The sequence below is a fragment of the Gouania willdenowi genome, chromosome 21 (assembly GCF_900634775.1).
Source record: "Gouania willdenowi chromosome 21, fGouWil2.1, whole genome shotgun sequence".
Taxonomy (NCBI): domain Eukaryota; kingdom Metazoa; phylum Chordata; class Actinopteri; order Blenniiformes; family Gobiesocidae; genus Gouania; species Gouania willdenowi.
In genome coordinates this window covers 16,777,579-16,791,658 of record NC_041064.1, presented here as the reverse complement: position 1 = coordinate 16,791,658, position 14,080 = coordinate 16,777,579, and the positions used below count along the sequence as shown (strand labels likewise).

Here is a 14,080-nt window from a genome sequence, read left to right as displayed (position 1 = left end):
AATATAAAAGCCATGGGTATTCATCTCAGATATTGCAGAGGGAACAATCTTGTTTTGTCGGAATGAGGAAATCTTTGCCATTTATAGCTGAAGCCAAACACACAAGACGATCATGTTCCCACAAAAACAGTCTGTCTATAATAAAAAAAAAAAAGATCACTGGACTGTCATTGTGTTCGCCTTCCTGAGACGTGTGTCATTTCCTGTCCGACATCAGCCTTGCCAGCTTTTCCCATGGAGAAAAGGACACCATCTTCCTATCTGCTCAGTGTCAACAATGGACGCTCCGTCATGTCATTTGGTCTTTTCTTTTTTATACGTACAGTCTCCATCCTTGTGTTTACAGTAGTGTAAATAAAGCGATGTTTAGGCTCATGTTTTCTCATTCTCTCTGATAACAACAGCTAGAACACCAGAGCATAAAATACATCACTTAGTTGCAAAATATACTTATTTCAAACAATTTTTTAAGGACTTAAATAAGGAGAAAAACTAAGTTTTGATTGTTCAAGGTTTGGTAACATCTTGTAAAGGATGAAGTGAGTTTAGATCAGAGAGGGGGCCACAAAAATGTGATTGTCTGATCTGAGGGCCACATTATCAACATTCATGTCAGCATTTAGAATAAATACCAATCTGAGTATTAATACAGGAAAGAACAAAGGGTTTTGTCTTTGTAGATCTTTTATGTCCTTTTTTTTGGTGTTTTTAGACATTTCCTGTGTTTTTGAATTCGTTTTGTCTATTTTCTTGTCAATATGACTATTTTGTCTTGCCTTTTTGTTTGTTTTTTGAGTCCTTATGTGTTTTTTTTTTTTTTTTTTTTTTTTGTGGTATTGTTGTCATTTCGTGTATTTTTCCATCATTTTGTGTGTTTGCAGTCTTTTTGTACATGTTTTTGTAGCGATTTTGTGGTTGTTCATTGTGTCTTTGTTATTATTTTGTGTACTTTTCTTGACATTTTGCTGTCATTTTCTGTGTTTCTGGAGTTTTGTGTGTCATGTTGGGCTTCATATAACGTCCAACTTCATGAATTACTATTTTGTTTTGGGGGCCGCACACAATTACATCGATGACCGGCAGTTGCCTATGTCTGGTTTAGATAATGAAAAATTGACAACAACTTTAGCCTTGTAGGTTGTCGTGTCAGGCGTTGAATCACTCTAGAAACAAAAGGTTTTTGGCCCATAATAATATGGTTGTATTGTGTTGTTTTTTCGCAGCTGTGTCACGTCTCAGCCAATCCAAACAGCTGCATGGGATCACTTTTGTTCAAGTGAACACTCATCAGGGTCCCATACGTGGAAAGAGTTGGAAGGATGCACACGTAAATCAAGTAAATCTCTTTTTTTCATGTCTTTTTCAGATCACTGGTAAAGCGGAAGCACTTGAGTTTTATCCAATGATGGAAATAATACTTGGAAAATTCCCTGGTTATGCTTACAAAAGCAGTGAGCCAACGAATTATGACAAGTTTGTAATAAACAGTATTGTCTTTTTTTCTGAGAAACAAAAGGTTTGGGAGCTAACTCAGAGTGAAAGGCAAACGATCTTATGGGTTCATCTCCAGACTTAGATCTACAATCTGTGGTTAGGAGACATGGTTGAGGCGCAGTTATTGACCTGTTGTCTCAGAACGAATGATGTATTTCCCTTCATATTTGTCTGGCACAAGGGAAACAGCAGGAGAGATAAAGAGCGGAAGGCAGAGATAGTCTTCTGACCCTGTCGTCTGACGATGAGAAATGTGGAACTCCTCAGTCTTTCTTCAGCTCTTGATGGGATTCCCTACATTTGGCACATGTGTGCATGTCAAAGGTCAAACCTACTGTAAAGCTATAGTCTGGTAAATTCACAATACATGCCAAAGTACAGCTGCTAAACATTCCTGTCTTCAACTCTGTAAGAATGCTTCCCTCTAGACCAGTTCTTATTAGTAGAGAGGGACGTTCATTATACAGCTTTACTGAGACTTTAATAGTTCCTATGTGCATTCTTTACAGCATCAAGTAAAACAAAACAAAAGGTGAGCAGTAAAAAATTACACACTACACAGTCAGACAACTCTACAACCATACGTATAAGAATAGTGAGGAAATTCCTACAAATAAAATGCCATTTACTTTAAGTAGTTGTACAAAACAAACACTTTTTTGAAAATAAGCTATCCTTAAGATTTTTACTGAAAACTTGAACAAAAGGTTGAACACATTGTTTATCTATTACACTTTTTTTGTTTTACCAGTTACAGTTTTGAAGACTCAACCCTAAAAGTTTTAAACTTTCCAATAAGTACTGCAAAAACGGTTGTGTTTCCCAAATGTGCTGTTATATATTTTGGATTCAGGTGATTATAGTTATTGGAGATTTAAGTCTGAACTAGGGTTTGTACAAGACAAGACAAGGCGTTTTGATATGGATTAGGTTTTGTTAAGCACTGTTTATCAGGATCTGTCTTAAGGTGAAGTACATGATTAAATGCAAGGTGCTCGAGGGATCGTCTTCTGATCGAGAGGTTGGGGGTTCGATCCCATTCTATACCTTTCTATGTGTGAAGTGTCCTTGGGCAAGACACTGAACACTAAGTTGCTCCCAGTGGTCGACTAGTGCCTTGCATGGCAGTCCTGTCCCATTGATGTGTGAATGGGTGAATGAGCTGATATGTAAAGCACTTTGGGACTACTTCAGTGTAAGGATAAGGCGCTATATAAATCAAATCCATTCACCATAACAATTTTTAAAAGTTGTTGAAACAATGTAGGGCTGGGCAAAAAATCGATTTAATCAATTAATCGAATTTGTAGATAAAAATGATTTTTATTTTGCAAATTCCAGTTTTTAAAAAAATAAATGAATAAATAATTAGATTTTTTATTTCCCACCACAGTTTTTTCTGACTTTTTCACGTTCCAATGTGAGTCAGCCCCCTCTTTGTTTACATGTGTTTACCCTTTGAGTCGGCTATATTTGTGCCACAGACATGCTACATTTTTTATTTGCACTATGCTGACATGATAAAGGAAGAGTTTATTATTTTTTATATTGCAGTGTTATATGTTATAGAATATGTAGTTATCCGATTTCTTAATCAGAAAATTTAAGCTACTGTGAAGGCGCTGTTGCACTTGGGTTAAAGCTTGAAATTGTTGAATGACAGAGCCTCGTTTACTTTTTATTTTGGGATTGTTCTATGCATTTTAACTCTTGAGGATAATCACAGCAATAAAGTTTCACTTTTGACAATATATCTGATGTCTGCAGTCATTTTTAAGTGCATTAAAAAAAATCTAATCGAAACTTGAATTTTTCTTTACAAAATCTGAGATTTTTTTTCAGGCAAAATCGCCCAGCCCTAAATCAATACATTAACTTTTACCTAAACTAACTCAACTCAACAAATAAAAAAGCACAACAGTTTATCCTGAGACTGATATTTACAAAATTTATATCCAAGCATTTGTACAAGACTAAGTAATGTACTCGCAAATACTAAATCATTGCATTCTTAGTCCTTTCCTAATGCTTGCTTGTTCATTGGGGATATAGGAGTTTTTTCAACACCAAGACCCTTACATTCAAACTTTGTGCTAATAGTGTTAATAATATACAGAAAAGTTCTTAAAGAACGCAGGACAAGCCCAACATCTAGCAGACAATCTTGGTAATGGTCGTCTGAGGCAGATCCAGCATTTAGTCGTGCACTCACTCTAAGCCTGTTATCTGAATATGTTTAGTCTACTTCAGCCTCTCTGATTACAAACCACTCAATTTCACACTTTTTCTTTACATCTGTCAAACCTCTTTAATGGGTCTCCAACACTCCAGACACTCTTTCCACTCTGACCTCTTCTTTTACTGGGGTTAATGGTGTGAATTTCACCACTTAAACTGTAAGAAAACGGTGATAAGCATTTCGAACTAATGACTTTCAGCAACTCACTCTTCCATGTGGCTGAAGGCCTTTGTGAGACTGAAACATTTCCATAATCTAACCTGAGGGCTTTGTGCGGCGGCATTCCAGAGAACTCTGAACTATGGTTCCTTTCTTCAGCTGTAACATATCCTTTGTAGCCACAATTATGTTCTATACATCAGGCCTAGTCTCACCACTGGTTAGTACGTCTGAGAGTAGGGAAGTCTGATAAATGCATTAAACGATAAACATGGGGAAACTTATGAGATACTTGAAAACAGCAACAGCAGATTATTTGTACTTAAATAGTCTATTGATTTGAGTAGAAGAAACAGCAAAACAAAAATAAAGACACAGGGATTTAATAGCTGCAATGAGATTTGCTGTAGTTCCAGTTGTATTGACAAGATAATCTTCACTGCTTTAGGAATACAATATCGTATTATTGAGATGTGTTGTACAGAAAGCTGTGACTACATTTTTGTCCATACTTTTCCCGTTTTTGAAAAATTCAGATGAAATCAATAATGTATGTAATCTCTATTAGCTAAAGTAATGGTTGCAGTTTAATAGGATTATGTTTTCTCTCGGTCGCAGAAAATCTAGTTTTGTGTTTGGAAATAATGAATTGGATGTAGACAATGTAGTAGACAAAAAGACCTTCATGACCAGGGTTTGGGTAAAAAAAAAAAAAAAAAAAGATTTTCCATTGAATGGTCCAATATTGATTCAAGAAATCCTAAAATGAAATCAAGTCTTTTCTATGTGTAATGCAGTGCTGTGGGCTAAATTCTTAATGTAAACTAAAATAAATATTACCTACACAACTTTTTAACTTCCGATACGATACTGATATTGCAGCCTAGGGTATTAGCCGATACTGATATCGATCCGATATGATATCAGCACAAATCATACATACTTTTTTTTTACTTATTTTGTAGTGTGGAATGTTAGAAAAGGCTTGACCAAGTGATGTCAATCAAACAGAACAATAGTCAGCAACAGTAGGTATGAGAAAAACTCATGAATTTTAACTTTCAACATAATATCTACAGTATTCTACAATTGAATATATATAATATAATATATATCGGAGATTTTAGATGCAGTCCGATATTCGCTTTCTGGCTGATATCGGACCAATATCCGATATCAATTTTGGATCGGGAGACCGCGAATAAGTATAGTAAATATTTTTAATACTGGACCTAGTTAGAGTAGTTTCTACTGTTTACAGCATTAATTCTCATAGAATCTTTTCTGAATTCAAGAAAAATTGGTACTGTGACTAAAATATCCTTAACCGAATTGAATCGTGAATCCAATCAGGCCCTTGTGAATCAAATCAAATTGATTTTGGGAAATCCCTATCGATACACAGCTCCATTGATGACAGCACCTTTGATCACATGGCAGTAGACATCAGACTTACCCTGGCACCTTTCTCTGGGTAACATTGACAGCCGCCGCTGCAGTCTCGTCCTCCACAGGGCCCACTGTGCTTCTTTCCACCCTGTCACACACAAACAGGAAAGGTTGAAGTGATACATCCATCCATCTTTTTATTTCTTTACTTATTCAAGTTACGGGTTTTGCGCAGTAAAGCCAGAACTGGAAAAAACTGGGAAGGATAACAGAACCACAGGGACACAAACGATCATTATGGACTTTAATTACACACTGTTTTTCCAAACAGTGAGAGGAAATGCGAGTCCTTGAACATTGATCTTCAAAGTTGTTTTAATTTGTCTGGTGTGGTAAAGGATGTTTTGGGTATAGCGGAAATTCATCCCAACGGACATCCAGACACAATGACCCTCCATGTGTCGACGGACAGAGAAGTCTCAACTACTGGTGTGGACAATTAGTCTTCAGATGTCTGCATACCAACCAAACCACCCACCATCTCACGCTGACACCACAGCAGCTCTCAGAGCCCGCAGGGTCACAGTGGATGTGACGTGATCAAAGAAAGCAGTCACACAAATGGGGTTTCCCAGCCCCCAGGTCAGAGGTGCTGAGACCCAAAGCTAACCCAGATAGCAGAGGACATTAATTAGGGCAGAATAGAGTCCAGTCATCCGACACACACTTCAATGCTTTCACTTTCTAACAGAGGGTCACATCTTAAAAGTGTGAGTGCTTATACACCCGCTACTGTTTGAATTCAAATTCCTGGAATATTAAATAAATAGCAAGCACAACATAGAAGTTTATGTCTGTTTCTAAACAAAAACAGGTAAACAAAAAAAAAAACCCCTTAGTAACAGTGTGTAAATGTACATTTTTCATTCAACTAGAGCAGTGTTTCTCAAATGGGGGTACGTGTACCCCTAGAGGTACGCGATGGCACTACAAGGAGTACTTGAGAGAAAGTGGAAAATTAACAAACTAAAATGTTAAAACTATGAGTGGTTTTGTAATATTTATTTTTAGTAAAAAAGCAATATAATAAATGCAATATGTTTTTTTTTTCAATTTGTTGTAAAAACAAAGCACGCATAGCAGCTGTAAAAGATAGTGAACCTTCTCAGATGTTGAATGTTGACATAATTGACATATTGGACTGTCACCAAGTCAGTTAAATCAGAAATATAGGGTGTACTTGAGAGAGAAGTGGAAGATTAACAAACGAAAACGTAAAAAAATATATGGGTTTTTTTTTTGTAAATTTATCTTTAGTTATAATAATAATAATATATAATAATCTTGATTAGAACATGAACTGAAAATACAAAGGTCAGTCTTGGTCCCACACCAGGTGGAAGATGACCAGAAATGATTTATTTATTTATTCAGTTTATTTCCGACATGGTTACATTCACTTTTTTTTTTTACATTTTTTTTTTTTTTTTTTTTTTTTTTTGTACATGCCGAAAAAGGAGACGAGAGAAGCAGTTTGCTTATCTGGGTCCCGTCCCCTGTTTTACCATCGCAAATTTACATGGGTTTACATGTCTCTCTGGTCAAACATTCTTGAGTTGTTCTGAACAGTCCTTTTTTGTGTATTCTCATCTGTAGTCAGTGTTGTCTTGTTTTTATTCCTCCTCCTCTCTATCGTTGTTCGTGTTGGCCTTGTTCCCTGAGGGCCAACATGATAAAAACTGTAGAAATATATTTATTCCGGAGGCAATAAATACTGTTTCATTCTACATATTTACAATGAGATTCTTTGAAATGTGTGTTATCACTCATTCATTCCATCATTATGCTCTACAGTTGTTTTTTCATAGAATTCTGAGCAAAATGTTGACTTCGCACAAAGAGGGTACTTGGATTCAGAAATAAGAGAAAGGGGGTACTAAAGCCCAAAAACTTTGAGAACCATTGAACTAGAGTGTTGAAAAGTTAACGTGGCTGTTCTCATGACGTGACTGCCTACATCCCCCGCTCACATTCCCATACCATTGCCCACTTAGACAACAAATGCCTCAATGCCCCCCCCCTTTTCTCTTGTTAGAAATCTACAAAAATGGCCAATTTATGCCCACAGCAACCAAGCGGCAGATAAAGATTTGGAATAATTCTTCACAGCAGATCCCAGCAGCCTCGTCTACAAAGAGCCACATTGAAACCCTGTTCATGACAAAGACGTCTTTTTAACTGTGGAGACGTCCTTTAATGATCCCCTATCTCCAACAAAAAGACCCTCTTCCTCTCCCTTGTGGAATGCACATGGCTGCTTGTCTTTGTTGACGATCACTAGATCTGAAGGCCGTCTTTCAAACTACTGATTGATATTTGATATAGTAACACATGCTATAAAGGGTTTAATTAAGCCCTACCTCAAGCCCATTTTTAACCTGATTTTTTGAAGCACAATGCATACTGATTAAGCACCTCCTAAGGAGGAAACATCTTAAAAACAATTCCATTTTTCTCCAGGGAGGAGACAAAAGGAAAGGTCACTTCATTCCAGGGAGGATGCCAGGATGTCAGTCATGGAACGACCTCTCAACACACTGAGGTGGAAGTCTACAACAAAAGAGGGTGTCATCTCCGGACCAACAACCAGAAGAAAAACTCATTCAAAAAATTCCACATCATGCAGTAAGTCACGATCAACTTAACATTACTCCATACGCTCAAAATAACTGATTGCAGAGTCGCAGCAGAAAACAATAGGATTGGGCGACAGTATCCTGTTTTCTCCACCTGAAGTCACAATAACCTACTGTTTGTCAAAGCGCCCATAAAAAAAATCAGACAATATAATAATGGGTCGAGGATGCACCTATTGAAAGTTTACAAATGTCATGTTAGTCATTACAATTCATCGCAGTGAGAGGTTTTTGTTATACGTGACGTTATATAATGCTTTTTAGTACTGGTTAGTTATCGCTCACAAACATATATCGTAAAAACAAGAAAACAAAAGTATATATGTTTGACAAAGTGACAAAGCAGCACTGCACCAAGACCACACCTGATTTTGAGGTCACCAAGTACACAGGCAGCTCGAATATTAGTAAATGTACAAAGCTAACTGAGCTACGGATAATAATATAACTTGGACATTCAGACTATACAGCAGATCACAACTTGAATATTTTTGTAATAACCAGATTAAATGGTATCATGCAGCCTAAATCTATGGACGTAGTTCTCCTGAAGTAAATGATTAATTCATTCTAATGGGGATTTTGGTTCTTAAAGAGTAACTAAACTCCAAAACTCAATTTTTTTCTGCTGAAATCTAATGTATTTTGGGATGAAATAGTGTTGTTGATTGATTCTTGTCCAACTATTGACAGTGGCCACGTTTCAATGGGAGCTTTAAGTCGTCTTTAAAGTGGAATAAAAGTTATTTCCTCTTTAACCTGACCTTGTAAAGACACCAAATTAAACTTAATTCCGAATTTGGTGGCTGGTTTATTCCATTTTTATTTCCAACTTAAATAAGTCCTCTTTTTTTGTAAACGGTTAACAACACTTGAAGTCGTTTTAAGTTAATTCCGGTTGTTTTGCACATGTGCGACTTGCGGCGATGACGTGCTGGCTGACGACACGATCCAACATGGCGGCACAGAATAGAGCCGACACTGGTTATTAGGGCCTTAAAAGACATGGATACAATGAAAAAAGGGGATGGACGGAGGCATAAACATGCAGACATTCACACGGACACATGGACTTATCACACACATGGAGATCAGCAAACGGAACAGGCTTCATCGGACGGGTGCACAGGCTGTAATATCACCAAGTGTGTTATTGTCGAGCTGCTGCTTGAAAACTACAATCAAAGTAAAGGTGAAAACATTTCTCATGTGTGGTGTTCTGTGTAACAGCCAACAATAAAAGGTTTGTTGTGTGTTTCTCCCGATCGACGTGATAAGTCATGTTTTCCCCCTGTCCAATCCGAGCCTTCCCAACCCCCAGACCGAATAAACCGGTTTTCCATGTAAACCTCAGTTCGGGATTTACAATTTCCATGTAAACACGAAGCAAAACACTTTAATTCCGAATGATTTAATTCAGATTAACTAATTCCAAATTAAAAAACATCATGTAACTGTGGCCATTATAGTCGAAGTATTTAAATTTGCTGTATTTTGTTGTAGTGATTTAAGAGTGACTGTCCTTTATTGGTTGAAACCAAGCTGATTATTGAGGAGGTAGTTAGCGTATAGTATAGACTGGACAGGCCTTTCATGCTCCAGTAGCCCCGCCCATAATAGAGGCCTTTTTTCAATTTCCAGCTTCTATGCACCTTAGCCAAGACGCCAGGGTTTAGGTGACTGTTGATCAGGTGGCAGAGGGGTTGTCCTCTGATGGAGAGGTTGGGGGTTAGATCCCAGGGCTGTCTATGTGTCGAAGTGTCCATAGGGCAAGACACTTAACCCTAAGTTTCTCCCAATGGTTGACTAGTACCTTGCATGGCAACTCTGTCTGATTGTTGTGTGAATGAGCTGAGCTATTGTAAAGCCCTTTGACACTATCTCAGTGGGGATAAAGCTCTAAATAATCAAGTCCATTTACCATTTAGTTACTCTTTAATGATGACAAAGACTGGAATCAAGCTTTTAATTTGGCTTTAACAGCTGGTCACCAACAAACACCACAGATATAAAAAAAAGTTGTTTCAATATCCTGCACGGATCAGAGAGTGTGCAGACAAACCAAGCTCACATAGCAACCAACTAGATCGTCGAGCAGTGAAGCCTCATGGTGATGAACACACTTATAATCCACTATCAATTCTGTTTCAGGAACGTTTCCAGGAAATAAATAAAATAGTTTTCCACAGATTCTGTTATGACAGCTGTCATGGAACAAGGTAGATGATGTGTTACAATGACCATGAACCAGTGTAGTTCTGGTATCCAGATCCCTTTGATTATCCCACTGTGGCCTATGGTTTACAATACAGATCTGCAGTGATAATCATTCACCATACCCCCTGTGAGTTCCCTGCAGCCGCCTGTTCCACTTTAAAATCACAATCATGTGCAGAGATGTAAACAGGCAAAACCAAGCTTCTCACTCTCTATAAATGGACATCTGCCGTTGTGAGAACAGCTCAGCCCACACACGCAGAGGACAAATGAATGAACTTCTAAGTCTGTGTAAAAGGCTGCTTTTTGTTTAGGGCCGACATGATGTGAAAATCAATAAAAACATGTTTTGGGTTTTTATTTCAATGTTTTTAGAGCAGAGAATGATGATAGGATCTTTAATCCAAATATGGGGAAGCAGGTGGAATTGGTGTGAGCTACAGGAGGAGTGCGTAACTTGCATTAACCTGGAAAAACAAAGGAAACTATATATATATATATATATGCTAGATGTCTGTTTCAGATATGTGGCTTTATGAAGGAGTGTCGACTGTACCTGCATATTGTTCCACCTGCTATGCTTTGACTGGATGAATGTATGGAGAGGATTCAGTTTCATCTGTCAGTAGTATTAATGGCACTCAAACCGTTCTGACGCAGTTGAATTATTATTAATTTTTTTTTCCTAATGAGAAATGTTGTTTTCGTTGCCTCCCTTGTTTTTATGACTGCAGCTGGGCTTCGCTTTGACCGTTCTTCGCCTCCTTTAGCATACTGTGCAGCAGCTAATGAAACCAAACCAGGTCCATATGAGTGTTTCTGTCGCTTTCTCGACTTCACTCTAAATGATAAACTAGAAAAATATATTTTAATGCCTTTCGTACCCTTGATGATACAGTATCAGATATCGTGATATCTGTTGCATGATATATGGTCCCACGTTTAACACACTTACTAAAAATAATCACATTTTCTTATTGTCTTTTTTTGTAAAAATTCTACCAAAACTGGTAAAATTCTACAAAGCCATTCACAAAATATCTTTAGAAGAACCCATCCATCATCATTCGTAACGTTTCACCAGGCGTCACCACTTCCTGTGCTTTTCTTCACAGATCACTGGTTTTCTTTTCTTCGTTACATCTTTTGTGCAGCTAACTGTGATCATGTCATGATGGTTGGTTCGTGTGGGTTGGTCTGTGGTCGACTTGAGTCACCGTGCTTCCGGTTTTCCCAGGTTCTGAAAACATTAAGGTTAACCACGGACATAACCACTTCCTGGTTCTTTCTGCTGAAGCCAAAATCAACACCCAAGGCTGAATGACAGGATAGTGAATAAACAGCAGGATATCAGGGGGAAAAAAGCAAGTATAAAAAAAATATTTAGGTACGCAATGTCTTGTTTTTTTAGAGGAAACAGGATATAGGTTGACTTTTTTATGCCTTTGACATTCTAAAAATATGAATCATGGGAATAATAGTCATGCAAAGAATCTTCAATGATCACAAGTGATAAGACTGGACAGAGGAGGTTTTGTTTTCTGATAAATGTGACTTTTTACTACTACCAATGAAAGAAGTAAACAATAGCAGTTTTTATCACGGATAAAATGCATCATGGGTTTAAGAAAAGCCATAAAAAACACGCTGATGGACTCACATCCGTCCGTTTCACGATCTGAGAACATCGTTCATCCACGCAGCTGTGCATTCCACATTTCCCCTGGTAAAAACCCTGCACTAAATCCTCACATGACGCTTAAACGTTCAAAACAAATGCAAGGCACATATTGCGAATCACATACAACCACATTGAAATGGGCTTCTGATCGACTGGAAATGAGGAGGTTCTCAGCCAGAAAACTGCAAGAACAAACCATTGTGAGTCAATAGCTTTGCTTCCATTACGCATGGAAATGCGCAAAAATCACAATAGCGCAATAAAAACTGTTAATGGAAACACCTTAATTTCGAAAAAAACACTCAAATATCACTAAAAAGTTTTTACGCTTTCATGAGAAGTTTCAATATTGAAATGTGTCGCAAAAGGCGCTATGGATACACTTTTTTCGCAAAATGCCTGGTCACATGACCACTGCTCTCTGAGAAAACATGGCGCGGTACATGTAAACAGAAGAGGAGGCCAGGACATTTCTTAGCATTATACATAAAAATGATCACTGCCACATTAGACAGCAAACGACAAATTAATACAGAGTTTTATAAGGAGGTTTGGAGTGTCCGTCTTCCTGCAGTGAAGTCTCGCGGGATGAGATTTCACAGGAGTTATGAGGCTCCTGCCCAACACGTTCAAAGCGCAATTATACTTTGTGGACATTTTAGATATATATCGCTTTTATTTTGAGAAAATCTGTAACGGAAACCCAGCTGATGTGGCAAACACTGGTGGAATAAAACCATTTTAAACACGTTTAGTTTTCATGAAACAATTCAAAGAGGATAGACAGTGTTTGTGTGAGAGCCTCTGCCAACAAGGTATCAGATTATCAGAGATCACAGGCTTTCCTGCAGGTCGTGATGAAAGCGTCTAATCACCGGTCGGGTTAGGACACGATGACACACAACAACACACACGGACAGCTGAGGTGTAAAATACAGCTGCTGTGATAACGCTGAAAAGGATTCTCGATGCCGCGACAGTCAACAGAAACTAAATCCCACTACAAGGGCTGTAAGTGTTTGACCTGTGCGCTGTAAGGCAGAAGCTGCTACTTATCCCTAATGAAGGAGCTGACCTGTGACTTCTCTACTTTGACCTTGGACAAAAGGAATGTCTGGCCTCACCATTCAACTTCGCAGATCTTATTTCCTTTCTAGTAGGAGAAGAGTTTTGGAGGGTTGCTATGATGACAAGAGACATGAGTGAACTTCTCAACTTTAACCTCTAATTGGACAAATATGGGATAACCGCAGAGAAACACAGGCAATTTGCTGAAAAGTAAACTGTGATTTGTTGGAAATATTGTCAATTCATAAAAATAATACGTTGACCCAGGGGTGTTGGAGCAATTTTAAAAGTGAGGGTGTTCTAAGAGTAGAGCAACTGTCGACTCCCAATTTGGTTAGTTAAATGAAACCATGATAAAATTGTTGTAAATTTAATGATACTCAAATTATGTATTAATTTTAACTATTATTCCCCCAGAAAACCTTAAGGGGGGAAGCTTTTTAACCCCTTTTACCCTTTTCTTTGGTAACTTCCTTTGTCCTATTTTTGACCCTTTTCCAAAAAAATTGTCACTTTTCAGTTTTTTCAGATATTAGCTTCCTTTTGCCAATAAATGTCCCTTTTCCCTAATTTTTGTCCTTTTTTAAAAGTTTTTTTTGCCACTTTTATTTAATATTTGTTGATTATTTAACCATTTTTTTTTGCCACTTTTCATCCAAATAAGCAACCTTTTGCCCAATAAACAACATATATTTCCTTTTTCCCCTACATTTAGCCTCTTTTTGTTCCACATTTTTGCCCTTTTTCACTATTGTTTGCCACATTTTGTTCATTTAAGCTATATCTTTTCCTATACGTACCACCTGTTTCCTCTTTTTTTTTATCAATTTGTTTTGCCACTCTTGACTGCTTTTGGCCCATTTTAGTCACTTTTCACTCTTTTTGCCACTTTTGGACCAGTTTTTGCCACTTGTTACAAATCTTTTGTCACTTTAAATTTTACTTCATCACCATTCAATCAATCTAGCTGGACTAATATGTTTTCAACAATTAATCCCTCTGTAAAAAGTGAGGGAGATAAAATTTTGTCTTTATTAAAGTGTGGGTGTCGCATCCCCCACGGGTGAGACGCGCCTGCGTGGACCACCCTGGATCATCAGAGCTTTTCCACTTTTTTAATATTATGTTATTGACAGT

The 14,080-nt window shown here is 37.6% G+C and overlaps 1 protein-coding gene across 2 annotated transcripts in view; it reads right to left on the bottom strand.

Annotated features, from left to right (window-relative positions):
• The window catches only part of col4a2 (collagen, type IV, alpha 2), a 64,565-nt gene that overhangs the window by 34,563 nt on the left and 15,922 nt on the right, over positions 1-14,080 (bottom strand). For both annotated transcript variants that reach the window (XM_028436658.1, XM_028436659.1), the window contains exon 4: positions 5,349-5,429. In XM_028436658.1, coding sequence (XP_028292459.1) covers positions 5,349-5,429 — 81 coding nt within the window. The remainder of the gene's footprint in view (positions 1-5,348; positions 5,430-14,080) is intronic.